This window comes from Dermacentor albipictus, chromosome 1 (assembly GCF_038994185.2).
Source record: "Dermacentor albipictus isolate Rhodes 1998 colony chromosome 1, USDA_Dalb.pri_finalv2, whole genome shotgun sequence".
NCBI classification, from domain to species: domain Eukaryota; kingdom Metazoa; phylum Arthropoda; class Arachnida; order Ixodida; family Ixodidae; genus Dermacentor; species Dermacentor albipictus.
The window spans coordinates 397,350,790-397,377,951 of NC_091821.1; the positions used below are offsets into that span (position 1 = coordinate 397,350,790).

At 44.2% G+C, this 27,162-nt stretch overlaps 1 protein-coding gene and 1 long non-coding RNA gene across 2 annotated transcripts; one reads left to right on the forward strand and one right to left on the reverse strand.

The window, feature by feature from the left end:
• Positions 1-867: 867 nt before the first annotated feature.
• Positions 868-20,401, reverse strand: LOC139054678 (uncharacterized). The gene is made up of 5 exons (XR_011511420.1): positions 20,219-20,401; positions 12,811-12,971; positions 11,442-11,533; positions 3,755-3,853; positions 868-1,027 (listed from the first exon to the last, which is right to left on the reverse strand). It is a non-coding gene; the product is annotated as an uncharacterized lncRNA (long non-coding RNA).
• A 1,480-nt stretch (positions 20,402-21,881) lies between these two features.
• On the forward strand, positions 21,882-26,877 carry LOC135913028 (uncharacterized). Its single transcript, XM_065445666.2, has 5 exons — positions 21,882-22,063; positions 22,690-22,805; positions 23,238-23,440; positions 24,789-24,903; positions 26,045-26,877. Exons 1-5 carry the CDS (start codon positions 21,882-21,884, stop codon positions 26,854-26,856), a joined length of 1,428 nt encoding a protein of 475 aa, XP_065301738.2. The 3' UTR covers positions 26,857-26,877.
• Positions 26,878-27,162: the final 285 nt, after the last annotated feature.

The following is a 27,162-nucleotide window of genomic DNA, read 5'->3' on the forward strand; positions in this document are numbered from 1 at the left end:
TCGCCATGTCGCCGTGGTCGTTGTACCGTTTCTTGTCGTCATTGTCATTCTCGTTGTAGCGTTCGTGCCGTCATGCCACTGTCGACGTGCCCTCGTCGCCATTCGAGCGTTGTCATTGCACCGTCGACATACAGTAACTTTCATGCCGTCGTGGTCATTTCATCGTCGCAATGCGTGGCACGCTCACGATCGAGCGCGACAAGTTTGTGATGAGCGAGGTAGAACGTTCCCGGGGAAAATGGGCTCAACTGGGCCATGTGATATTTACTCGCAAGTTGTCGCTAAGCGGGCACGGCGTTCTTTACAAACACAGAGGAAAGCATCGGTTCAGCCTATTTCCACTGCATGTGGGCTCCACGGATATTTTGTTTCCTTTTTTTTAATTCTTATTTTGACACGGATTGCACTAGGCATGCGTTCTAGCGCATAAACTTGAATTGTGAACGCGTAGCTTCCACACGCCATGTGGACTACAAGCGAGAGCTCGTTTTGAGTGTTTTTGTATTATTATGATTTTGTTCTTCCAAGATTCCTCCACTTTTATTTTTTTTGCACGTCGGGGCAAAGAGTACCGGGCGCCTAATGCGACGTGCCGTCATGTTTTGTACGCATTTAAAAAACAATAGGACTTGCTGTTTAATTTGCATTACAGTTAGTCGTTTCTTATAAATAATTAGGGCTACCATTAATTTAAATTAAAAACTACCTTTAAACTACGTTTACAGGACTACCTTTAAACAATAAGCCACTGATGCGCCTTGAGCTCGAATAAGAGTGCCCCAACGTCACCTGAAAAAACGATTTATTGAATTTTATTCGAAACGTACATGAAGAACGAGCTCAAAATTATTGATACCTAGAAGTTATTGGTGTGCAGTTTTGGAACAGTAACCGTGAGAAGGACAAAATTGCCAATCGTACGCCCAAATTTTTGTCCTTCCAGCGCAGGCTTCGTAAAACAGGACACACATGTAAGGTATCTTTCTATTCCTTAGTAAGTAGTCCGTCTGCACCCAGACTTGATGACCTGAAAAAAAAAAAAAAAACACGGAAATGCTTTTGGATTTTCGAATGCAGAAGTATTCCAGGGAAATTCTTATTGTTTAACATTTACGAGGTATTTTATGCTAGATATCATTGTTCCTTCATTTTCGAGGCAAGTACTAGAACGCTATATACTTTCGGTGAAATTACGAGAAAGGAATGTGTTCGAGGTGATCGAGGAGAAACTAGTTTGTCCGGTACAATAAATACACTTCATAATAGTGATAAATGTGTCAGTTATCCGAATCTTTGCGCGCAAAAATGTTCCTCTTGCTTGCAATGGAGCTCCAATAGGCACGGGAAATAACTCTTATTTGATGGCCTATGCAGACTCGAACTCACTTTGTCTATAGGCATTATCAACTAAATCAATAGATTTTAATCGAAAATTTACTACATTCAAGTGGACTATGTAGCTGTTTGTTCAGGCTAAGCGAATGGATTTTTGCAATGGTGTTTTTTTATATGTTAGACAGTGTAACCAAAAGAAATGGTCAATAAAGCGGTTTACTATTTGGTACAGCTGTATCTAATAAATTTTCAGGGGATATATGGCGTCCTGCTAGTGAGCTCGATGTCGCAGGTTCGACTCCCGCACGTGACGGTCACATTTTGGTTGACTGCGGAACGCAATGCTCGTGCATATATATTTACGAGCGCGTTAAAGGGCTCTACGTGGTTGACATCTATCCCGGGACCCTCTATATGATATATACGGTGTCCCAGCTAACGCTTGCCAAGCGCTTCAAAAAAAAAGAAGATTTAAAAAAAGAACATGGTGCAAGATACGATTTTAGGAACAATGGTGTAAGTTACGCTGTCAGAACGCTGAATACCGAGCATCGTAGCTCTTAAATTGCATCTTACACCATGTGTTTGGGATCCTTTTCTTTTTTTTTTTTGAACGGCATGGCTAACGTTAGCTGGGGCTCATGGCATAGCCAGCGTGTTGATTTGGGACGTTAAAGTTAATAAATTAGATTCAAATAATTTGGTTGTTAGTGAATTCGACATTGTTATGCTTCTTCCTCTTCGCATCTGCGTCTTCTGCGCCGCTACTTTTCAATGATGAACGCGAACGAAATCGTCTATCATTCGGCTTTGTGTTGCATTGGTGAAAATAACACCTCATCGAACAAATTCCCTTTCTCAACAGCTGAGGGATATAATTACTGTAGCGCACTACTACGTGCCACAATGGTCCGGACACAAAGGACAACTTCCTCACTGCGACGTGACTCTCGTTTGTGATGCGTCGACCGGACGTCCTCGTACTTACATGCCTCGCCCATACCGCCGGACCGTCTTTGAAGCCCTCCATTCTTTGGACCATCCTGGCATTCGCGCAAACGGTGACTCGTCACTTCCCGTTATGCGTGGCCCAGTATCAACGTAGACATTCGTCGCTGGTCACGCATGTGCCTCGACTGCCAACAGTCTAAAGTGCATCGCCACACTGCGACTCCTCTTGGCACATTCCCGTCTCCGGACGCCCGCTTTAGCCATCTGCACGTCGATATTGTTGGACCCCTTCCTCCCTGCGGGAACCGTCGGTACCTGTTAACCTGCATAGGTAGGTTCACCAGATGGCCTGAAGCGATCTCCCTCCTGGACATAATGGTGGAGTCGGTAGGTCGAGCACTCATCACACTCTAAATCAGCCGCTACGGTGTTCCTTCCCCCATTACGACTGACTGTGGTCGTCAATTAGACTCAACATTGTTCGCCAGTCTATCTCGGCTCCTCGTCGTCAGTGACATCAAGACTAGCTGTTACCACCAGATATCCAATGGGATCACCGAACGTTTTCACCGCCAACTGAAGGCTTCACTCATGGCTTCGACTTTTCCTTCATCATGAATCGACCGCCTTCCTTTCCATATGCTTGGCATCCGCACCGCTCTTCGCAGTGACTCTTCCACTGTGGACCCCAGGAACCCACGTCTGTCTGGTTTTTGTTCACCCACATTACGATCTCCTGCCTGTTTTCACTGAATTCGATCTGCTAGATGGTCAAATTTTGTTTTCTTGAATTTTCCCCCGAAAGCCCAGCGCTGGTACAACAGTATGACGCCACTGATTTCAATATTTCCTTTTCTTTTTTGGATTTGGGCCGTTGTGGCTCACTAAATGTTCTTGAAACTTGCTATGTTCAGCCTTTGGCTTCGTTAGTACATACTGTAGTCCATCTTTGCCATGGTAAGAGTGGCTGTCTTTATATCGTAGATGAACAACTTATTAATACAACTCAAATAAGTTTTTCTCTCTAGTGTACCTTTAAAAGAAAAGGTTCCGTGTAATCAGCTATATATAAGTGGACATTGTAGTATCTTCACAGTAAGATTTGCTCCTCTATCAGAATGAGGGAAAGCGAGGCGTCAGCATTATTTACAAACGGCTGCTTGGCCGAAACCATTGACACTATTAGTTCACTAAATTTAGGGGAATATTGTGATTTAGAATTTGCTTTATTCCACGTCAGAGAGGCCACAAACGAAACAGCAAACGTGAGGCACAGCACTATTCCGAGTCAACGCGGTCTAATGTCTGTGTGGGAAAATGGAACCAGCACCCAGTTTTTTATTACCCTGCTTTCACTTCCTGTAATTGCGATAAAAATGAAGCTTGTCGTGTTTTTGAAAAGCGATCTGCAAAGCGTTTCCCGAGTTTCAAAGTTTAGGGCATCTTAAACAATGAACAAATACTTTACCAAGTTCTTCTGACTCCATAAGTATACATGTTTTCTGATCCGTGTAAATTACCCGGTTGTTGCTAATCACCTCAGCGAAATGAAAGGAGAATCTCCTGTCTGAAAAAAGAAGAACAGCGATCAACTTGTAACAGTCCTTTTATTTAGCGCTAAGAGCAAGAAACATTTAAATTTTCCTGTTTACCAAGGAAAAGGAGACGTGCCGCCGCTCACTATCGCTCGAAGTACTCAGGTCACCGTTCTAGTGTGCGGAAACGTCGCGTTGAAAAGTGTGTCATCTGGCTGCACGGCCTCATCGCATTGAAGAGAATCGCAGCGCTGCCGGGCAACCATTAGAGGCCCGCGGGTGACACGTTGCGCAGGTCGCTATCACTGACTGCTGTCGTTTTTACGAAACGTCTATAACCACCGCGTACTCATCCGATCTGTACATAACGATTGGCATCTTATTAATTACTTGTTTTGCCAGTTTTCTAATTGATCAGTGACCTTGCTTTGCTCAGTAACGCTCACCTTAATCCAATTACCTTTTTTTAAAATAACGAAATACATGTAACCGGTTACTATACTGTTAAGCCGTTCATCCCTCAAACTTGCAGAGTAGGCGGTTTGGTGCACTAAAGATACAAGCACTTTTTCGGTTATCTCTCCGCACGGTAACTGACGGTGCCTGAAGCACTCGAATGCAGGGGTCCTACTGGTCCCTACCCATGAATGTGCGAGTGATTTCAGCATCACCAAACGTTGGGGGCGATGACTTCGCACGCGCTTTTGTCAGGTCCAAATGCCTACTGCAAAGGACCCACAATGGCAACCACCTTTTACAAGGTCTGTGACCTGTGTGGGGACGGTGCCGAGAATTCCCCAAAGGGAGAACAGCCCAGTCGTCCAAAGCTCAAATAGAGGCCAGCGTAGTGACAGCGTAGAATTCGACAAAAGTGCTCGCGTATAAATTGCCGGTTCGCGTTTCCCTTATGCTGTTCTATGAGAGCAGGCCTGCGGTTAAATTCCGCAGAAACGTGACGACATAAATGAGAGATGCAGCGAGGAATCGCTAAGAACAGCGCACAGTGAGACTCAGCTGTTCGTATGTAGAGACAGTTGTCCTAGGCTCTAACTTAAAAGTAAAAGAGTAACGCCCCGTTTAGGTCTGCGTTTATCATCAGTTTCACCGCCAGCCTCCGGTCACGCTGGATGACCGCACTGCTCAGCTCTGACCTGACAGCACAACTCTGGGCCGTCCAGCGAGCCGAGGAAGCCGCTTCGAGACAAGGTCTCGGAACCGCGTCCGCGGCGGGTGCCCAGACCCACTAAAAAGACGCCGGACTCAAATCTTGTTGATTTGAAATAAACGTTTACGCTCTATCTCTCTGCAAACTCTGTATTTGACTCGTGTAAATATATTCACTTCAATATATCTTCAAGTATGTCACCTCCAACCTGCCTCCTGCTTCATCACGCCGATGATCACCATGAAGAGACTTGATCACCTTCAAGGAGAAAGAACAAACTTTACTTCTATTGACGAGACGAGCTGTAACAGGTGACACAGCTTTGAGCACCTCAATTTGGAGAAAACTATACGCCTACGTGGTTGTCCCATGTCTCCTTCATTTGTCCGTTGTTTTATTTGGCGCCTTCCTTGTAATCATATACCGTAGAATGTACGCGCTCATGCCGCGTACGCAGCAGCCTCGCCAATGCGCATATACCGCGTGTTTCTACGAAGACGAAGGCAGCGTGCTGGCATATCCTTGATTCTCGCTGTCGCAGAGCGCGGGCTGCCTACAGCTTGGTGACGTAAGCAGAACGTCACTTCGAGGGCCACGGCGTTGCACTCGATGCAGCCTCCCAGTTTCGGTTTCGCGCGCTCTCATAGTAGAAATTTGTCGTTTCACAGTTTTGCGGGTAAGCGCATTTTTACAGATCCAAGAGTAGATATGGCTAGTACGAAGAGTTTGCCTTAATTTCCCGATTACTATCAGCCTACTGAAAGTAAATGTTCAAAAGTTAAGTAACGAATTCTATTTAAGCAATTAGTGACTATTTACCACCCATCACCCGTCATCCCGTGGTCGGCACCTATGACGGCATGTCTGCGTAGGAAGTGTCCTCTTATTTCAGAACGGAAATCTTTAAATAAAACTTGTGTGTTATTGTGTATAAATAAACATTGCGTATTTATAATACTGATCCACACCCCGCACTGGATTAAGAGAGGGGGGGGGGGGGGGGCTAAGGGAGCTGCAGCCCAGGCCCTCACCTCGGGCAGTAGGAGAAAGGGGCCCATTTATTCTAACCTGCTTAGTATATGAAACCCTGGACAACGGAACTTCGAGCGACATGTAGGAAGCGAGAAAACCAGAACGAGCAGACGGGGCCCCCCGCCTACTTTGACAGCATGCGTTTAACCTGATCATTTGGGGAGAGCTTGTCGAGCTGCAAAAACAGGAACCCCCGCCACCCCGACGGAGCCCTCTTTCTTACGAAGCGAGGTGCGCTTGCTTGGAAGAGTTTTCGTGGTTTCCTGTCAGTCCGTCTTTCCAGTGCTGTCTGGAGAGGAGGGGCAAAGGAGAAACACCTAGAACATGTAATGTGGGATGAGCACCTAAATCTCCCTTGCCCCTCGTCACCACCACGCCATCCTCCACCTCCCAAATAGTTCCGCCGCTGTCCTTCCCATAGAAAGGATGTGCTTTTCTTTACCGTGATGGTAATTTGTGCTGGGGAGTATGAGTCCGATAGCAGATGTTGATGAGTCTGATGGCGGAGCCTAGGCAGGAAAGGAAAGAAGACGTCACACGTGCTTTTGTCCGCGTGCCGTGGGGCATGGAATGTTCACTGTTCGGGCTAGAGAGAGAGCAAATGATAAATGAAAGGTAGGGAGGTTAACCAAGACTGAGCCCGGTTGGCTACCCTACACTGGGGAAAGGGAAATGGGGACGGAAAGATTAAAGAAAGAAGAGAAAGTCCAGTTCGGGCTAGGGTTGTGGAAGAGTGAAGGGGGAAGTTGGAGAGCTGGACACAAAGGCCTGTCTCCAGGGCCCATTCCATTCCTGCCTAGTGGCTGCGCACCCTCGCACACGCTCGACGGAAAAAGTAGGTCAGACTGGCCGCCGAAATTTCCAGAAAAAAGTAGAAAAAGATGACTCAGAGGCGACGGCGGGCACGTAGCTGTGAGCATGGCTCGCCCGCTCTCACTCGAGCAGCACAATTGACAAGGAACTGGTTAAGCATCTTGTCACTGAGGCACTGGGCAGAGCTGTTGAAGCGCGTAGTCGGTGTAGTTAAGCTTCTAGCTGAGCGCAACCTAGCGTTTAAGGGCAGTGAGGAGATTTTCGGTTCACCGAAAAATGGCAGTTATATGGGAGTGCTTGAGGCCATTGCCAAGTTTCATTCCTTTCTAGAGGAGCACATCAAACACTACGGGAACAAATGAAAAGGTCACCCTTCGTATCTGTCAAAAACCATTTGTGATGAATTTATCGAGCATATGGCAAAGGCTGTCAAGGAACGTCTCGTTGACGAAGTGAAACGCGCAAAATACTTTTCTTTAATTGTTGATTCGACTCCAGACTTTACTCACGTTGGTCAACCGTCAGTTGTTTTACGATACTGTTTAAATTGGAAAGTGTACGAACGCTTTCTTGGATTTGTTCCAGTTGAATCGCATACCGGCTTGTATCTTTTTGATACCGGGATGTCCCTTTTGACGACCAATGACATTTCAATTGAAGTAGGGGCCAAGCTTATGATAATGCGAGTAATATGTCAGGAAAATATAAAGGACTGCAAGCTCAAATCAAACACCTGAACGAAGCGGCAGTCTACGTCCCATGTGCCGGTCATTCACTGAACTTAGCGCGTGCAGCGTTGACAGTTGCCTTGAGGCAGTCAAACTTTTCACTGTAATTCAGTGACTGTATGTGTTCTTTGCTGCCTCACTTAAGCGATGGAGGTATATTTTGGATAGCATGGGCAGAACTGGCCAGCAGCTTGTTTTGAAAAGTCTCTCTGAGACCAGGTGGTCAAGACACGCTGATTCATGCAAGGCCATTCTGAAAAATTTCAATGCAGTCGTGTGTTGCCTTGAAGCTATATCAAAGAACGAGGGAGAAAACGGTGACACTAGGAACGAAGCGCACTCTTCAAGAAAATGACAAAACTATAGACTGCATTCATGGCGATTTTCTGGAGTGAAATTTTGTAGCGCTTTGACAAAACGAGCGTAGCACTTCAGAAACCAGGCCTAGACATTTCAGCTGCTGTAGACCTTCTGAGCTCTCTAGAAGGCTTTGTTAATTCTTTGCGACTTCCCCTTGATACCTTCGCAGAAAGAGCACTCACGCTAAAGTACCAATTAATATTATCAGGATGAGGGCAAACGCATCGTTTTGAGTAAGCACCCGGATGGAAAAAGCGATAGTGCGCTACAAGGTAGAAAAAAGTTTATCGTGGAGACCCTACAATGTTGTACTTGAAAGTTTAGGCTCTGCTTTGCGAGTGCGAAAGGTTCGGATTCCAAAAATTGCTGACAGAAGTTGGGAGCGAGGGCTCTCTGGCACAGCAGGCTGAGGAGTTGGTGAAAACCTAAAAAAATGATATGGAGCCAGCATTGTCCGCTGAAATCGTTCTGTTTGCGAACTTTCTGCACAAATCTGTGTGCCAGGACACGAGTCCCGTGGAATAATGAAGTTGCTACACGAAAGAAAGCTTATTGATGTGTTTCCGAACCTTTCTATTGCTTTGCGAATGAACTTAAGCATACCCGTGGCAAACTGTGAGACCGAATGTTCGTTTTCCAAGTTGTTGCTGATAAAAAATCGCCTTCTTTCGAGCCTCCTTGACGACAAGGTGAACTCGCTAGCTATCATCTCCATTGAAAGTGACCTTATCTGCGCTCTATCCTTCGAACAGACTATACCTGATTTCGCCAAAGCGAAGGCGCGAAAGATGCCATTTTAAAAGAGGGCTGTTTGCGCTATACATGAATAGTTCCAATAAGTTCGTTGTGTCGCCTCTTAGCCTCCACGTTGCCAATGAAACGCTGAGCAGTGTAATTCAAGATATGCAAATCTTCGTTGTTCGTCTCTTGTTTGTTCTTCTTGTGATATTTAGCGTGCTTATAAAAACTGTATTTTTGCTGTTTTTGATAATGCCACGTTTAGTTGGCGTCGTGCTTGCTTGTCTTACCTTTAATGCAAATATTTTCAATAATGTTTTGTAATTACAGTTGGTAATTTTCATCTGTATTCTAGTGCATTTTCATGATGTTTGTATTGCCTTAAGTATTGTATATATCTATTGCATATTTATAGAGTAACTCGTATAACGATTACTGCAGTCTGATGCTTGAATTTCAATAAAGAATGTTTTGGATACAATTATGCTTCTCACGGGATTAAACTTAGTCATGCAAACAAAGCCTAGCTTCAGAAGGATCGACATCTGAGCTGCGTTGTCTTTTTTAAGTTCTTGTTCGTCTTGAGTGCACTAAAATTTTCCTTAAAGCCTACCTTTTACTGAAAACAGAATGCAGATTAATCACAAAGGGAACTTATGTGTTGGTGTTTACAACAGCACGCGTTTCAAGCAAGTTTCGTTGTTTTCCTTATAATAATAACAATGATAATAATCCCATTGACCGCACTTCGTTCTTTTTAATTTGGTGGAATTAAAATGAAACATGGCATATTTACAGTAGCGTAGCAGGCGACAGAGGGGGGGGGGTCAGTATAAGGAAAGGGGGCCCGCATGCGCCCAGGGCCCCATTTATCTTAATCCGGCCCTGTCCACACCTTGACTTCTCGCGCAAAAAACAGAAAAACACACTAAATAATGTGTCAGTTTAGTGTTCTAGGTAATTATTACAGGAAAGCAAATGTTAGAACATTTCATAGGGAATTATTACTTTGCAAATACTGCTCTTGAACAGGGAAATGGTAAACGTTTGGACATATATAGGAAGGGTGAATAGGGGAGCCAGAAAACACTAAAGGAGCAACATTTTAGGAATGCAAGCAGCACTTGTACACGAGATAATAACGATGGTTATCATCTTCGTCCCACTCAGCCACGCCGCCGGGCTGGTTATTACTACAAATATTACGAGTCTCTATGTCACTCAGTGCATTCACAGTGGCTTCTCTACTCGTGCACTCGCAACGCTCGTCACAACTAGCAGCAAGCTGTGTGCGCACAAATAACCGAATCTATTCTCAAAAACAAGAATGATAGATGATTATTAACGGGATGATACAGATGTGAAGGGTGGGGGGGGGGGGGGGGGGCTGGCTTAATGGTGTTTCCGGTGCGTTATCGGCACACGAAACCGTGACTGGTACGATGAAAAGGCTGCATTATCGGGCGCGTTGATCTCCGTTACTGTGCCAATCGTGTGCTATGCAAGTAACGCATGCTTGCAGGGCCGCATGGTCACTATGGGAAGTCATATGAAGGGGCAATCTAGAGTGCACATGTTCGTATCGTCGCGGCTACTCTATTTAGTGGTGGTGTTGTTATACTTATCAATGGTGCGATGAGTTGCGTTAAATTCTAGGCTCATTACTCGTAACCTTGCTTGAGCTCTTGAGCCGTGACATTAACTGGGCACACTCGCATAAAAATGCCGGCCGACCAATCGTATTGCGTGTTCGGTTCCTGCGATTTCTAATGCATACACTCGTCGCCACTAAAGACAAATGTAAGAGATATACCGAGGAAACGCTTGCAACGGAATCTGATCTATTGATCTGAGCAATTTTTACTTTACTCGCAAGAACTAAAAAAAAAGATAAGGAAGGAAGACGGGGCACATAAGTCTAGATTTTGATGTACTCTGCTTCACTGTTCTCGTACCTCTGCTCCCTGCACGAAACATCGCAGATGCATTACCAATATTATTGGTTCGCTGACCGAATATGTTGTGTTGACTGTGTGCAGCAGACAGCCGGTGCGCCTATTTGTACGATGACACCCGTGACTTTTGCTATTTTCGAGTCGCATTTAAAACATTGTTTCTTTTTTTCGCGATCGTTCACCAGTTCGGTGGTTCACTAGCTAGGTCGTTCACCAGCCAGGTCACCTTGGTATTCTACTTGATGCCTGCTTAGTTTAAGATAAAATTGTGCTCAGAACACGTCAGTTAAGAACACATTTTATAATTTAGTACAATGGCAGTTATCAATGTTCGGACGTGTAAGCCCTCTATACGGAACGGGCGGCACTTTCCTCTGGATGCAACTTGTCCAAACTCTCCTGTTCCAGAGACTGAGGCCATCATGCTTGCCAATAATTGTGAACTAGGTTCCTACAAGGGAAACGCTCACGTCTCCTTGCGCAAGCCGGCCTTGGTTACAGTGCCACGCCTACTACGACCACTTGATGATCCTCAAGCATACTGCAACCCACTCCTCGATTTCCACAAAACACAGGCCGTACAAGACACATACTACGACACAAAAAAGCATTATGTCTACTAGCAAGCCTCAAACGAGACACAATAACGCTAAGCTGCCCTCTTATTTCGCAACGTTATTGATGTAGTGTGCAAGATTTCTCGTTTTCAATAAACACTGTTAGGAGGAAAACAAAGAGAGAGAAGGATAGAGAGAGAGAGAGACAGAGAGAGAGACATTAAAGAAATAACTTTCTTCAACAGGTTAAAAAAGATCAAATAGTAGCTTACTTATTCGTTTGTAGTAGGCCGTGCTAATTTCATTGTCGTAAACAAAATTTTCACTTGTTTTATTTGACCACACCGTATTTTTTCCGTGTTTTCTGTAAAACAATGCCAAAAGAGTCTTTTTATTCTTGTTGCGTTGTTCAACGCTGTTGTCGGAAAGTGAAAGAACAACTGGGTAACGAATTAAATTAAAACATTAGAGATTGCATTTATTAAATGTGGCCCAATATATTTCGCATCGACCGGCGGGAGAAAGCACAGTTCTCAAAGTTTCTGAGACTTAAACAGTTAGACGTCGAGAAATACGATAAACAAAAAAAAAATATCAGTAGCAAGAGAATACCACCTTATGGGCGTTCCTGGCTCAAACTCGAATGCCGCAATTCCGGATTTTAGAAAACGAAAGTTGACCTACATATAAGTCAGCGGATGCAGGCATATCAATAGAACTCGATACTAAATCGACACAAAAGCGTACAAGAAGGATATGGACGTTGTTCTTGATGTAAGTTGCCGTTGACTTTTCCTCAAGTAAATATTAATGCCTTGTGAAAGGTACAATGTGAGCGGAAATACGTGAGAAAATAAGCGTGACGAACCTAGAAATGGTTAATTGCGGATAGCTTTGTTTATACAAACATATGTTTACTTGTTTCGACGGGTCAGCCACAGAATCCAGACTGCTGCGTAAATTAAAACCCCTGAAGGCCTTGAAGTGCCTGATTACAGCAGCCCTTGGTGTTTCACCGCAGTATGCACTGTTGGCAGAATTTCAGGGCCCTGATCAAAGCAGCACTGAATCTATGCAAAAATTAATCTCGATATCAGTTTTGGATGACTGTTATATTGTGAAAAGGCATGCACAGGCAATGACAAGAATCAGCCGTGGTCACGTGGTACCTTACGTAACCGTCTATTACAAATTACCCGCCGTGGTTGCTCAGTGGCTATGGTGTTGGGCTGCTGAGCACGAGATCGCGGGATCGAATCCCGGCCACGGCGGCCGCATTTCGATGGGGGCGAAATGCGAAAACACCCGTGTACTTAGATTTAGGTGCACGTTAAAGATCCCCAGGTGGTCGAAATTTCCGGAGTCCTCCACTACAGCGTGCCTCATAATCAGAAAGTGGTTTTGGCACGTAAAACCCCATAATTTAATTTAATTTTATTACAAATTAATTGCTTAACTGCATCCGCCATTGAGATTTCCTAAAGAATAACACTGCTATGCGTGCTACGAACCACTTGATGATAGCCGCTGCTGTTAACTTTGGCGTTTCTAAACAGATAGCTGGCTAAGCGCATCGCCGATAGCACTTGCTCCTCTTAGTAGGTTATCATGTCCGCATGTGAGAACAATCTGCCGACTTACATTGACTTGTCCATTTCAGTGTAATGATACTTTACAGTCCTTTTCCATTTGTCGTGGTGTACGGTAGGGGAGTATGTGGTGCACAAACACTTGTACATTCCTTCGAGGCTCGCATTTGAGTGGAACATCAAATGATATGTGGGGCTGCTTTGTGCAATTAACTGAAAAAGACGAAAATAAATCTGCAGCACGCCGGTATTACGCACTGCACACGCTGTCAACAAGTTACCTCTTTCCGCTTTTGGAACTTCTTATAATTCTGGTTGCCAATAAGTGAGGATGATTTCAAAAACCGAAACAGCGCAATTTAATGAAAAAAAGAGAATGTGTTATATGCGAGAATTAACGGACTACACCTCTCCTCTCTCGCAGACATCTGCATAGAAGCCGCTTCGGAACCATTCAAGGCATGGTACAGCGTAATGCAACGTGATCCCATGCAGCGTCACTAATTAGAACGTTGAGGAGGCATAACTTTCCGATCTATGCTCGTTCATGTCGTTTACGCGGGATTACCGAACATATGCGAACCTGCTTTAGTAACATGTCTTAGAGATCGTGCCACCTTGACGCACCGCACCTTGTGGCTGCAATATTTTTGCCGCGATCGTGCACGCTGGTCATGTGTCGTCTCCACCACCACTGTTAAAGCGCTAAATAAATACTCGTATATTCCATTACCTAAGACGCGTTTTCGTTCGGCTCGTAATGGGACTCAAGTATACCCGTGCGAGGTACCAGCACTAAATATTTACGCTTCTTTGTAAAGGAACATCTCTTACATTTAGCTCGCCTCTTTCCAATACCTTATAGGGGCCTTGCTGTATTTTGTAATTCTTTTGGGTATATCGTAATTCATCGACAGATTTGATATTTACTTGAATATTAATTTTATCCTTGTAAATTTTCATTCTGATCTCACACACGGTGTTTGTGCAGCGATTGCTTTTTCCTCTGCAGTTAGTGCGAATTCGATCATTTATCTGGGCTCCTCTAATCACGCCAAATATTTGCAAGTTATCCAGCATGTTTCGCGTGGCACACGTGCTTTGTTTTACTGAAGTTTCATTCCTGTTGTACCTTTAGTTTACTCCTCCGCGGTGGCGTAGTGGCTTTGGCCTTGCGCTGCTGTGCATGAGGTCGCGGTATCAAATCCTGCCCGCTACGGCCGCATTTCGATGGGGGGAAATACAAAAACGCCCCGTTCATTGGGTGAACGTTAAGAAGCCCAGGTGGCAAAAATAAATCCGGAATCGCAAACCACCCCGCGCCTCATAATTAAATCGCGGTTTTTGGCATCTAAGACAGCCAAAATTAAAACGAGAAGTGCCTTTAGTTGCTTTACAGAATTAGTTTCAGTGGTCCGTATGGTCCCTGTGGTTGTCGTTCGAAGGTCGAGATTTCGATCAATTCTTGTGACGACGATAAGTTACCGAGATCCTTAAAATGTTGCACATATGTCAAATAGAATAGCTTCCCTGCGCGCTTGCAAACGTTACTTCTGGTTTAGCCTTGTTCTGTTTTACTTTAAGCGTGAGCGCTGGCTGCGCACACAACTTTGAGGAAGTACTTATACAAGGACTAGAAGCGTCACAGAAAAGGTAAACAACGCTGACATGCAAGCTTGAGCGTGAGGCGCATTAACGAAATTGCCTAAGTGCAAACCGCACTTACCTCCTAAACAGAAGATTCCCGAGGAACTACACTCGTGACCGTTGCGTACGCAAGCGGTTTCGCTGGATGTAGGTTTGGAATCTACAAGGGCGCATATTCTACTGATTTTTCCACTTCTTGTCATTTTCGCATTGTTTTTACGCTTCCGACTGATTCCGTTTTTTATATTCACATTGACAGTTTCACTGAAAAGTGACCCCTTACCTCAAGGAGACGAGGCTTATGGCAGGTGCAACGAAGGTAAACCACGAGAAAACACAACACGACAAGAGAGCGATGACAGTTTTATCGCTTCGTTCTACTTATAGAAGTACCGCAGATCACTTATATATCAAAAGGTCAAGGGAAATGACGTCCTGTAACGATAAGAGAGCGATGACAGTTTTATCGCTTCGTTCTACTTATAGTAGTGCCGCAGATCACTTATATATCAAAAGGTCAAGGGAAATGACGTCTTGTAAGTAGGTTCATAGTCCATATCTTCAATGCGTTAGGCCGGTGACGCTTGGCGGACTTGTTTTCTCATTCTCTTCAAAGCTGTGCTTGAAGTGTGAGCTTACGTGATTTGGTAGATCAATGGCTAAGTATAGAACATCAACGAAACTGAAGAAGAACAACCAATTAATGAAAGCGCTATTTTGGAGGGAACTGGGCGCTTACATCTTTAATGTGTCAGCGTTGTAATCCACCTGTACAAAACAGAAGGTGTCCACATGTTTTGAGACGGACTTGTCCCGGATGCAGTGCAAAGGCGTGAGTGGGCGTATCCCGACACCGGTGCACGATATGTGTTTTCGCAAACGTCTTGATCGTAACGCAGGTCAAACCTAGAACTAGTGTAATCAAATACGGGTGGGCTAAACTTGAAAACAGGGATGTGTATACTGGCTGTAGGATTAATGCGATAACACGTCACAGATCAAAACGTCTCTGAGATTATACGGAGCTATGTGTTAGGAAGAGTAGGAACTGACGGCGTGGATCGGAAGAAGGAGGAGGTTGCGGGGGCTGGGAAGAAGGAAGAGCGGTGTGGTCTGGTGCTCAGAGGCCCGTAACAGAGTGGTCACCTTTGCGCAGATGTGTGGTGCAGTGCTCTGTATGCAGATGTTTCTAATAAAGCGGTGTCTATGGATGGATGAATGCCGATGGATACTGACGATAGCACGCCATGTACTACTGCAGTACAGTTGCTCAGGTGTGTAACGTAACCAGTGAGTAGGAGGCGCTATTGGTGATTATAGGATTGCAAAGTAGTGGTGCCGCATGCCAGTGCTGATCACCTGGAGACGAAGTGGTAGTGGTGTGATATAAAAGCCATAGCAAAGAAAAGGAGTTTCATACTTGAACTAGGAAGGAACAGTGCCAACTAAGATGATCTCGAGAGGGAGAACGACACAAGACAAGCGCGGTATATTTAGTGGGACATGGCGTCTCCTACGTGGGAAAGGGTTCTGTGAGACGTACTGAAGTGATTTAAGTCGGCATGGCCGGAGTTTCTGCTGGCGTTGAGGTGGACGAAACACCCAGGACAATATGTGCGCGCCTGTTTCAGCTTACAGTAAACCTCAGAGATCACTTATGTATTTCTGAAAATTAGTTTCACTAACGGGACCTTGCTGCAGCATTCTCACGGTTGTTCTAAGCTGTGTTGTTGGAGCGGTGAGTAATCACGAAACCTATGAAGATTCTAACAGCGTGGGTGCCGTTCTATGGAGTAAGTTGTGCTGTTTACTTTGTTAAGAGTTCAAATTATTGTCTGTAGATACATTGCGCGAGTACCTTGTTTGTTAGACGAGGTTTCCGCCCACGAATGGAATAATTTTGGCTAGTAATGACAGAATAATACAGTAATACAGTGGGAATCACACTTGTCGAGTGATGAGCTGCCGGCCTTCGACGGTGCGAGCGTCCGAAGCAGTGGCAGATGCTGGGTTTTAGATAAGTTTGTTCGTATGGTCAAAACATGCGGCATGAGCATGCGATGTGTCATTGCGGCTTTAGCAAGTTGTTTTTTTGGTGCGAGAGAAAACGACGAGAACCGTTATTTTTTGTCTTGTTCATCCCGTCCTCTTGGACCCACTGACTGGTCTTACGTAAATTGTGTCCACACAAGTAGCTGCCGAATTGCTTTTATGCGATCCCCTTCGGATATCGCTGCTTCACAGGGCAAAAAGGCAATGCCGAAGCACAACAATTATATGTATCATGATGGTTTAACAGCCGCGGTAATCGGTCTGTTGAGTAGCGCCATCGGCCTTATGCAAGAGGCTAACGTAGCCTTACCATAGTGATTTCAAGTCTGCTAGACTTGAAATGCGTAAGAACCATGCCGACTATTGGCGGGTCAACAAAATATCCCTCTAACTGACCTCGACAACGTGAACTAATTCATGAAAAAGTCCAACATGGAACGCTGCCGTGGGAACGGATTCGACCTCGGATTCCCAGGTTGCTGATTATGTGGCGGCAAAGGTACAACATCGGAGGCGGAGCTCGGCGGAATGGTGCGATATCATGGGCGGGATATCACGACTGATTCGACAATTCTGATGGCATAATGTTTAAAAAACAGCGCTAAAAACGTACATCGGACAACAGAATAGAGGATTGGGCACACACGGCGCTGACTTACAACTGCGTTTATAAAAAAACAAAAACAAAAAAAAAACAAAAACGAAAAAAACACACAGGGTGGCTTTTTAAAGCCTGACATCAAGCGCGCGCGCGCATGCTCGATGTGAATAAAAACACTTGTCATTCCCAAAACATTGCCTCGTGGTCGCGGGTGAGATTAACACCGTTGTTCACCCCGGTTCAGCAAGCCCATTTCCTTCAAAGATAAGGTTACGGAAGGCTGACTAACATGTCATCATCATCATCAGCCTGGTTACGCCCACTGCAGGGCAAAGGCCTCTCCCGTACTTCTCCAACAACCCTGGCCATGTACTAATTGTGGCCATGCCGTCCCTGCAAACTTCTTAATCTCATCCGCCCGCCTAACCTTCTGCCGCCCCCTGCTACGCTTCCCTTCCCTTGGGATCCAGTCCGTAACCCTTAATGACCATCGGTTATCCTCCCTCCTCATTACATGTCCTGCCCATGCCCATTTCTTTTTCTTGATTTCAACTAAAATGTCATTAACTCGCGTTTGTTCCCTCACCCAATCTGCTCTTTTCTTATCCCTTAACGTTACACCTATCATTCTTCTTTCCATAGCTCGTTGCGTCGTCCTCAATTTGAGTAGAACCCTTTTCGTAAGCCTCCAGGTTTCTGCCCCGTAGGTGAGTACTGGTAAGACACAGCTATTATACACTTTTCTCTTGAGGGATAATGGCAACCTGCAGTTCATGACATGAGAATGCCTGACAAACGCACCCCAGCCCATTCTCATTCTTCTGATTATTTCCGTCTCATGATCCGGATCCGCCGTCACTACCTGCCCTAAGTAGATGTATTCCCTTACGACTTCCAGTGCCTCGCTGCCTATTGTAAATTGCTGTTCTCTTCCGAGACTGTTAAACATCACTTTAGTTTTCTGCATATTCATTTTTAGACCCACTCTTCTGCTTTGCCTCTCCAGGTCAGTGAGCATGCATTGCAATTCGTCCACTGAGTTACTAAGCAAGGCAATATCATCATCATCATCAAAATGTCATGTCAGTATACTCATTTAAAAATGGATCAACAGCATATGAAAACAAGCAGCTATCCTGCGCCCTTTTGGCTAATGCTTGCGAGCGCTAAGCAGTGTTACCAGTTTAGCAATTTTCCAGCTGAATTTAGCGCTTTCCTGCGCTACCTGGCGGGCACTTTTGTTAGTTTCTAGGTGGTGGGTTTTTTAGCGGTTTTCATGTAATGTTGGCTTCTTTTCTGGTGTTACAAAAACAACATTTTTTGACACTAATTTGTGCTAAACGTGTCACGAACGTGTAGCTTTTTCCATGCCACTTTGGAAATAAGAGGAAGTTATTGTCATCACCCACAAACCGTGTGCTTTGCATTCCTTCTTCCACTGTCTCCATGCCTCCTCTGAACTGATGTTCAAGGAGTTTCATTCTCCGCCAGTTTCGCAGAAGCGCTTTGGGTAATTTTGGCTCGTGAAAAGGCTCCGGTTAAATGCGTACAACATTCAGTTGGCTATTTTCGTTTGACCAGTGCTATTGTTGCGTCCTCCGACGTGGACGTAGAGTGTGTTTTTAATCTGATGAACTTGATGAAAGCTAAGTTAAACAAGGGAATGTTCACTAAGACGACAAATGTCTTCCTTACTGTGCAGGCTGCTCTCCGAAAAAATGGTAAATGCTGCTTCAATTACATGCTGCCCGTGCAAGTTGTTACTAAGATCGGCTCGATGGGGGTTCACAGGGTCAGGAACGGCACCGATATATCCCAGATCCAGGGACGCCAGCGAAAAAAACGTGCAGAGTGCTTTCCAATGCACCAAGATAAAACAAAGGACGTTTTTCTGTAATTTCATTCACGGAATCATTCTTTTTTTTTTTAAGTTTCGCTTCGCAATACATTTCGTTCTTCACGCTCGCACAAAAAGCAGTTAATAATAATATTTATCCATATCTTTAATTTTTTATGAACGAAAAAAGAAACAGACGTTTCTGCTCAGTGCAAGTTTTTTACAATGTGTTTTATGTAGGTTCAATAACACAAGTTTTTAACAGGATTCCGATTGTTCTCTGCATTGAGTGTGCTTTTTTGCGGATGTTAGGTGTTCGTATCGATAGTTTCAATTTTTTTTTTTGAGGTGAGGAATGGAAGCTTTTCTAATTTCTAGTTGGGAACACTGGCCCTGGGTCTGCTGCGGCTGCATTTTTCGGGGCACCGACGTGAAGTCAGTGCGGCGACTTTCGCAGCTTCTTGAGCTTGCTGATTCCATGATTCCACTTTTTGAGCAAAATGGATTCCTGATATTCAACTGTTACAATGACCCATTATGTCTACGAAGGTTATCAGGTTCGAACATACCTGTTTTATTGGGTTTTCGCTTTCTAATTTCACCTGCATTGAACGATTTTCTTTGAAACGAAAAAGAAAACTAGTACAAACAAACAACTTTTTTTCCCTACGGAGCTTCGTCCCTGGTCACATGGTCGAGGGTTGAATTTCCAACTATGCCACAAATATTACAGTGGGGCGATAACCTTGATAAATCATCAGTGCCATGAATCATTCTAGTCTGATAAAAGCACGACAACGCTGAGAACACTGCAGGTGCTAGTGCCGCTTTGCCAAGGGACGAAACAAGATAAACTACATTATAAATAGCATTATTCAAGGAACAAAATAATTTGTAACGCATCTTTGTAATTAATATGCATATGAGATAACAACAGGCGAAAAACAATTCCTTTAGGCAACTCTGCATGATGTAATGTTTCGTTAAAAATTAACTAAATTATAGGGTCTTGCTTGCCACAACTACGATATGATTATGAGGCATGCCGTATTCGGGCCTTTCGGATTAATTTTCACCACCTGAGGTTCTTAAACATGCACCTAAAACGTGCATCGCCACCGAAATGCGGTCACCAAGGCTGGGATCAAACTCATGTCCTCGAGGCTCAGCAGCGCAATGCCTCAGCCACTAAGCTAGCACAGCGGGTCGTTAAGTGCCCTAACATCGCCAGAGGTTTTCCAAGTAAAGTAACGGGTACGCCAACTACTGCTTCCCAAAGTTGAACCACTGCCCTTAATTCCAATGTGCGCTGTCGCTACGTACCTTCCACGCGTTCGGGTTGTCTCCAAGACGCTTCGCAATTAAGTCGGGGTCACAGAGTGGTTTCTTATTACCGGAGCATCCGCCGAATGCGCAGACCAATAGAAGGGCTAGTTTCACCAGCATTATTTTTCCAGGCAGTTGCAAATCCCGAGACTAGTTCGCTGCAAAATATACATTCGTGTGTTCTCGGTCTTCAATTCGGTTTTTTGTCAAGGTTGCAGGATTGTCACAGAGTGAGGTTCTAGAATTTTCGCTCTTTAAGATAAAAATGCCACTTGATTCTTGACCTTCGCATCTGTTGACTTCCAAATCACCGCAGAGTTCTAGTCGTGACATTTTTTAGGGCAGCAAGAAACCATCTGGAACTTGTTTTCACCAGGCATGTCAAAGAGAGATTCCAAGAAAACGCTTCTAGAACTTTTATGATCGATGAAGCGCGTAAATACTGCGAAGCGAACTGTAGAGAGAGGAAATACCAAATGCAAAGATGAACAAAACTGCCCTACGAAAGATTTCAATGATTTATTAGTCTATGGGTGTTCGTGCGAAAGCCACAGTGGAGTTATAAGAAACTGCTCTGCGGGGGGTTCAGGTTAAATTTTACTACTCCCTGTTGGTAAGCGCGACTAAATAAGAAATTTGGCTTCTGAAGAGTCCACTATTCTGTTATCGCAGCTATGAACAAATAAGTAAACAAAAATACACATGGTAATAAAATAAGCAAAAATTTTCGCACATGATAAGAAATAATCAAATAAGCACTTTATTTGTTTGTTTCTAATACTCCAAAAGCTCGGAGGTATTACAGAGAGGCATCGTCTGATAATAGACAACATATGCAGAAACATTTAACGAAAATAATATGTAAACGGCAGTCTTTGAATCTTGGATGCGAGTGATAGAGACAGGAAAGTGGTTTCAGTGGACATATGTCCTAGGGATGCAAGAATAGCTCAATAAGTTCTGACAAGTGCTGACAAGATCTTACCTAGGTTAAATATATGTTGGGTGAAAAAAAATTCTCTCCTTGAAAAGTTATTCATAATAGTTGACATTATGAAAAGGGCAGAGGAGAAAACGCTTACGGCGTGCAGATAGGTCAGGTAATTTAAGCGTTCTTTTCATGTCCACGACGCTGGCATGAGGCGAATGATTAGTGGGAATGAAATGAACGAATGAATGAATGAATGAATGAATGAATGAATGAATGAATGAATGAATGAATGAATGAAATTAGTGGGAATGAAATGCATTCGATTGCGTGTGTTAGTGTGACCTCCCAGGCGGCACGTCAGGTCGGGCCAACGTTGGAAACGTATTGGCAATAAACCTTTTGCGATGCATTGTGGCGCCACTGTGCGGTGGCCACGAGAAACGATTTGGCAGGCGCCGCTCTCGCCGCGACAGACAGCCGCCGCACGCGAGACACGTGTGCAAGCAAGCAGCGTGTGAGTGAAAACCGCAACAACGTGTGCGCACAGTTTGTCGCCGTCCGCTAGCCATGGAGCCCGCTGGTGACTGCTTTGTACCTGGAGGTTTCTTCAGCGTGACGAACGGCTAGAAAAAGCGCTTCGGCAACGTCAAAATACCCACGGAAGCGCAGCTCGAAGAACACATGGTGTCGAGCGGAGCGCGCTTCGCGCGACAGCAAATGAAAGGAACGATGTTCCAAGAAGAAGGATACGTGCGCAACGTCATGTACAACGACGTGTCAGCAGAATCCACGTGCGGACTTTTGCGTAGTATCTGCCTACCGTCAATGAAAGGCGGCTATTACATCGTGCACGCCGCGATTTCCAAGGCGTCGGGCTCCATCCTGGCTCGTCATTGCCTCTGCCCCGCAGGGTGAGCGAGCTTTCTTTTCTACATCTGGAGCGCGACCTGCATGAACCGCGTGCAGGACATTTAAGTCTGATGGGTTAAATTTTGGAATTCATAACTATACCGGCCCTGCCGTTTTGGGCTAGCTGTTTGCTTATATAAAGGTACGGTTGCTTAAATGTTGAAAAAATACACATACTGTAAATGAAGAAAGCGGGGAGTTCTTGTTTTTGCGCATTTGCATGTATACCGATCGACACGGTCGTGCAGCATACCAATTTGCACTTGTCTGCGACCGTACACAGCCTTGGATTGCCGGTATCACACAGTACACTATTTAGAGGCATATAACGAGAATGACTTCCAAGTTTGGCTGTTTACTGTAAAACCGCTAGTTGTACCTAACTTCGTGCCGGCATAGCTGTCTGACAAGCCGCATCGCATCGTTCAATGATGCTGTTAATGTGTGCACATGGTGTTACAAGGCCAACGCGCGAGTGGTGGTGTGCGGCTCATGTCTGAGATTGGCGCATGTATTTCACGTTGAGGCGCATGTATTTCACGTTTCACGTTGCATTTATCCCATCTTTTCCTTGATGAATACCTGTTGAGCATGAAAACTCATCTCCTCTTCCATTTTATTCTTGCAGCCTGAGCGGCACATGCCAACATTTTGTTGGGTTAATCCTTCATGCCATTCAGTTGGCGCAAAAGGATGCGGCAACGTGCACGGAAGTTCCATGTGCTTGGATTGTTCCTGCCCAAGGTAAGAATGCTACTACTTAGCAAGCATTAGTTAACATAGGAGGCGGCAAAAGTGCCTAAAAAATCTGTGATCACACTTCCGGCCCCTTTCTGCAAACGGTTCTTTGTGGCACCGTGTTGACCATTTAACGTGTTGTAAAATTGCTTGCATTCGTGGTAGCAGCTGTTGAATATCAACTCATTCACACAGCTACATTGTTTACAACGTACATGAGTATTGGTATGTGGACAAATATAGGCTACTGGTTTTAATTAAGAACACATATTGGTGTCGCTTCATAAATTCTTAACTACAAGACCTGCATAGAGAAAAAATAATCCCAAACTGCAACATTTAATTTTCTTACAATGGATGTGGTCGTTGGCTAAACATCACAGGAAGCACTTAAAATTTCGTTATTGTACTTGTACAAACAAAACTTTTTTTTTTCAGCCAGAAAGCATGAGCCACCTCTGCCTCTGCAAGACATCACTTTTCACACAAGGAAACATGAAGGTGCGAAAAGGCGGCGGTTTGATCCACTGCCAGGGCTCTCACCGAGTGACCCATCTCTGCTTGCTGCCGATCTCGAAAAGGTGGCAGCAAACTGCCTGCTTCTCCGTTATATGAGCAAAGAAAACTCAGGAGAATCACTTGTAAGTGCTACACTTAACTCTGCATGCTTGTGATCTGTTAAAATAAGAGTTAGCAGTGTTCCATCAGCATGTGACGACAGACAGGAACAGTTTGAGAGCCCCTTTTACTGTGCTTTTATGCGAAGTACAGTTTGCATCAGTATAACACTAATGTCAGTAGTGTTTATATATGGTGACTTTCTTTTTTATCTCACTAAACAATCTGCAAGCTTAGCAATGAGATGATGCAGCAAACCTGTGATGTAAGTCTTGATTAATTGAGGCAACTAAACCTCTTTAAAGCCAAAGTTATTTTAAAAGTTCTGGCAGAACCTATCTCGTGATGACTGAAATAATGCGAGAGCATTCATTCACATACACACTGTTAAACTGACACAAACATCTGTTCAACTTCCATTCTATAGCTTGTCTTGTCCATGACAGCAGTAAGGGACTGTGAATTCCAAAGTGTGATACATTTAAGGGCTTTCAAATGCTGTGTGCCTTTACAAAATACAAGACCTTTGACGCCTCCTGTAATACTGTAGGTATCAAGTCGCTGATGAACTCCCCAGTGCCTGCTTCATAAATTCTTATAGCCACATGTGATTCACATAATTATCATGCGAGACTGTCCAATCACCTGCAACTTATGCAGCAAAGCATGTGAGTATAGCATGCTGGGCAAGTCTTATTAAATTATCTGTACATAGTTTCCTTAGTTACGTGTATTAAGTGTCCCTTGATTTTTCATACCATGCTTTATAGCTGAATGGAATAACTTCTCTACACAGAGCTGCTGAACCTAATTTTAAAGAATTTTAAATCATGCGTTGGCATATCTGATGTGCATTGATTACTGTTTACCTCTACGTATGACTTGAGTTTTTTCTATCCCCTTCTGCAACATGCACATTATTGCACTTTCATATTTACATTTGCTCTTGATTTACAGCACATGTTAGCACGAGTTCATGTCACTGCATCTGAATGTTTTTTTTTAATTTTCTAATGCTAGTAAGCTTGTAGTTTGCTTACTTTCAAAACTGTTCTTTGCTCACCCTGAAAGAAGGCATTTAGAGTACGAATAAATAAAATGTGAAAAATGATTCAGAAGTACAATACTGAGTTTGCTTGTTTAACAACCATGCGCAATAAGGCATGCCAGGTATGAGACCACAATCTGAACCTATTTTGTTGCGCTTCTCACCACTGGCGCAATATGATGCTGTCAAAGACCTGTTTACAAAATCCTCAAATCTTTACTATGCTGCTTCGTATATTTCAAGCTGCACTACTATTCAAGGTAGTCACTAAGCTAACATTTGCATGTTATCTGCGCTGTCTAATGTAAAGCACTATATTCCAGGATGAACACAGTCCCAGTGAAGTGGCACCAGAAGCTTCAGACACTCCACTGGTCCCAGACATTGAAGACATCCACAGTGAGACCTGTCAAAGACTCATACAAGAGAGGTTTGATGGTAAGAAAGTCCACTTCCTTGTTTATTACTTTTTTCGCAACTTTTTGTCTTGGCACGTGTCATTCTGAGGCTGTCTCATTTATATAAGAATGCCCACCTATGTCTCTGGGCATCACCTTCACAAGTATCCCACTGAGCAGCAGATAATGCAGCAGTCACTTTTAGACTTAGTGTCTTGTCATTTCTTAACTTTTACAGGGCTGTCGCATAACTCGATGTGTGTGAGCACCCACAGGGTCCTCAAACATATCTGCTTCATCTATGGCATGTTTGTGAAGCACTGTGTGAATGTATAATGGATGTTCCTTTAGCATGAGTCCATCACCTGGATTCATGCACGGCATTTGTCACATATATATGTTGACTGTGTTTTAGCAGAGCATGGAATTGAAAGCATGCACATTTGTCTTGCTCTTCTTGTTTTTAGGCATGTTTAAATACTTGCAATACTCAACCAACTCTACGATTTAGCTATGTTGACCAGCATAATTAGCGAAAAAAAATAAAACATAATGAGCACATGCAAGTTACAAGCTGCAGAAAAATTCTTATGTCACTGTGAAAGTAAGCTGTACAATTTTGTAGGAGATTAGTATCTACCTACATTTTAATCGTTGCAATATGCAGTTGTGTCATTTGACACAACCTAAGTACTTTAGCCTCTTTGAGTAGGCCTGTAGGGGTTTCTTTGTAGGAGTAAATAAAAGCTAACCTAATGGTATTAAGTTTCTGACAAGTGATTCAACATAAAAGAAAGTAAGGCGTGCAAACACCAACAAGAGAACTAGACAACATGGCATTTACTTAGTTTGGTTCTCTTGTATCCATGTTTGCATGCGTTACTTTCTTTTAGTGCGATTCGCTACCAACTAGCTGAACTTTCTCTCATTTTAAGCTTCATTTCTAGTACACTTAGCTCCTATCTGCAGCGTTTGTGTTGTCTGGTTCTCTTGTGTCCATGTTTGCGCCCCTTACTTCCTTCCACGATGAATCCCCACCAAATAGCTCAACATTGCCATGACAAGTGATGCTTTGTTGACGTCATGCTACTTCTCATTGCTTTAATACAATGTAATGCTTGCTGTACGACTTGTAAAACGGATTCTAAACCTATAAATTAACAATACTGTTTTTTTTGCAGCTATACAGGCCCTCTCGGTGGACAGCAGAGCAGTTGTTCTCGAGTCGACGATTGGACAGGCCGCAAATCCAACCTGGCACATGGAGCGGATTGGTCGGCTAACTGCCTCAATATTTAAAAGAATTGTGCGGTGCCGGAAACCTGACAGTATTGTTAAAGAGATACTTTACCCGCGGAGCTATAAAACTGAAGCCATGCACTATGGAAATGTGCACGAGCCAGATGCCGTTCAGGCATATGAACAGCTAATGGCCTGCATGGATAAGACCATAACTGTGGGATATACAGGCCTGCACGTGCATGCTGAGCATCCGTTTATTGCTGCATCCCCAGATAGACTGGTATTTGAGGGCAGTGACATGGGGCTGCTAGAAGTTAAATGCCCGTTTTCTTTCAAAGGAAAAAGTATCGAAGAAGCTGCAGCTTCTCCAAAGTTTTGTTGTAGGGCAACAGGTAATGAAATTACATTGAAAAGGGAGCACGAATACTATTACCAGTTGCAGGGCCAAATGGCAGTGACAGGACTTAGCTGGTGCGACTTCGTTGTGTGGACTAATGCAGCATCCATTGCATCCTCCTTACACGTCGAAAGGATTTTCTTTGATGAGGCCATGTGGTCTCAGGAAATATTGCCAGCACTACTGAATTTCTATAGGAATGCTGTGCTAGCTGAGGAGCTGACCCAGCGAATTAGAAGAGGGCTTCCCCTGTATAGTTCTGCCAGGTATGTTGGCACTGCCAAAAGGAATCTGAAAACCTGCAGAAAGCAGGAGCCCCCTACTGCAAAAATATGTACACCACAAAGAGAATGAAGTCATTGTCAAGGTGGTGGGACAAAACAATGGCCTGATACGGAAGGGCGTATGTGAGTCGGCTAATTACGAATGCGTGAACCAGGCTGATGGTCTCTCCCTTAGTTAGGCCGTCTCTGCTTCTTGCCACTCTCCTTATCATTCTGGCCACGTTTCCTGTGACCGCCTTTAGTTTTTGTAGGGTGTGAGATGTTCCAGCATTCTGCTGTATCCACATCCCCAATATTCTGAGTGTCTCCACTTCACGAATAGGCACCCCGTCGAGAGTCAAAGTGAGCGGCACCCAGTCCTTCTTTCTTGCGTACT

Excerpts from the sequence above, each read along its gene's own strand:
- LOC135913028 (XM_065445666.2), top strand. The coding sequence starts at position 21,882 with ATGTTCCAAGAAGAAGGATACGTGCGCAACGTCATGTACAACGACGTG. Across the intron at positions 22,064-22,689 it reads CATTGCCTCTGCCCCGCAGG|CCTGAGCGGCACATGCCAAC; the intron begins GTGAGCGAGCTT and ends TTATTCTTGCAG. Across the intron at positions 23,441-24,788 it reads AAAACTCAGGAGAATCACTT|GATGAACACAGTCCCAGTGA; the intron begins GTAAGTGCTACA and ends ACTATATTCCAG.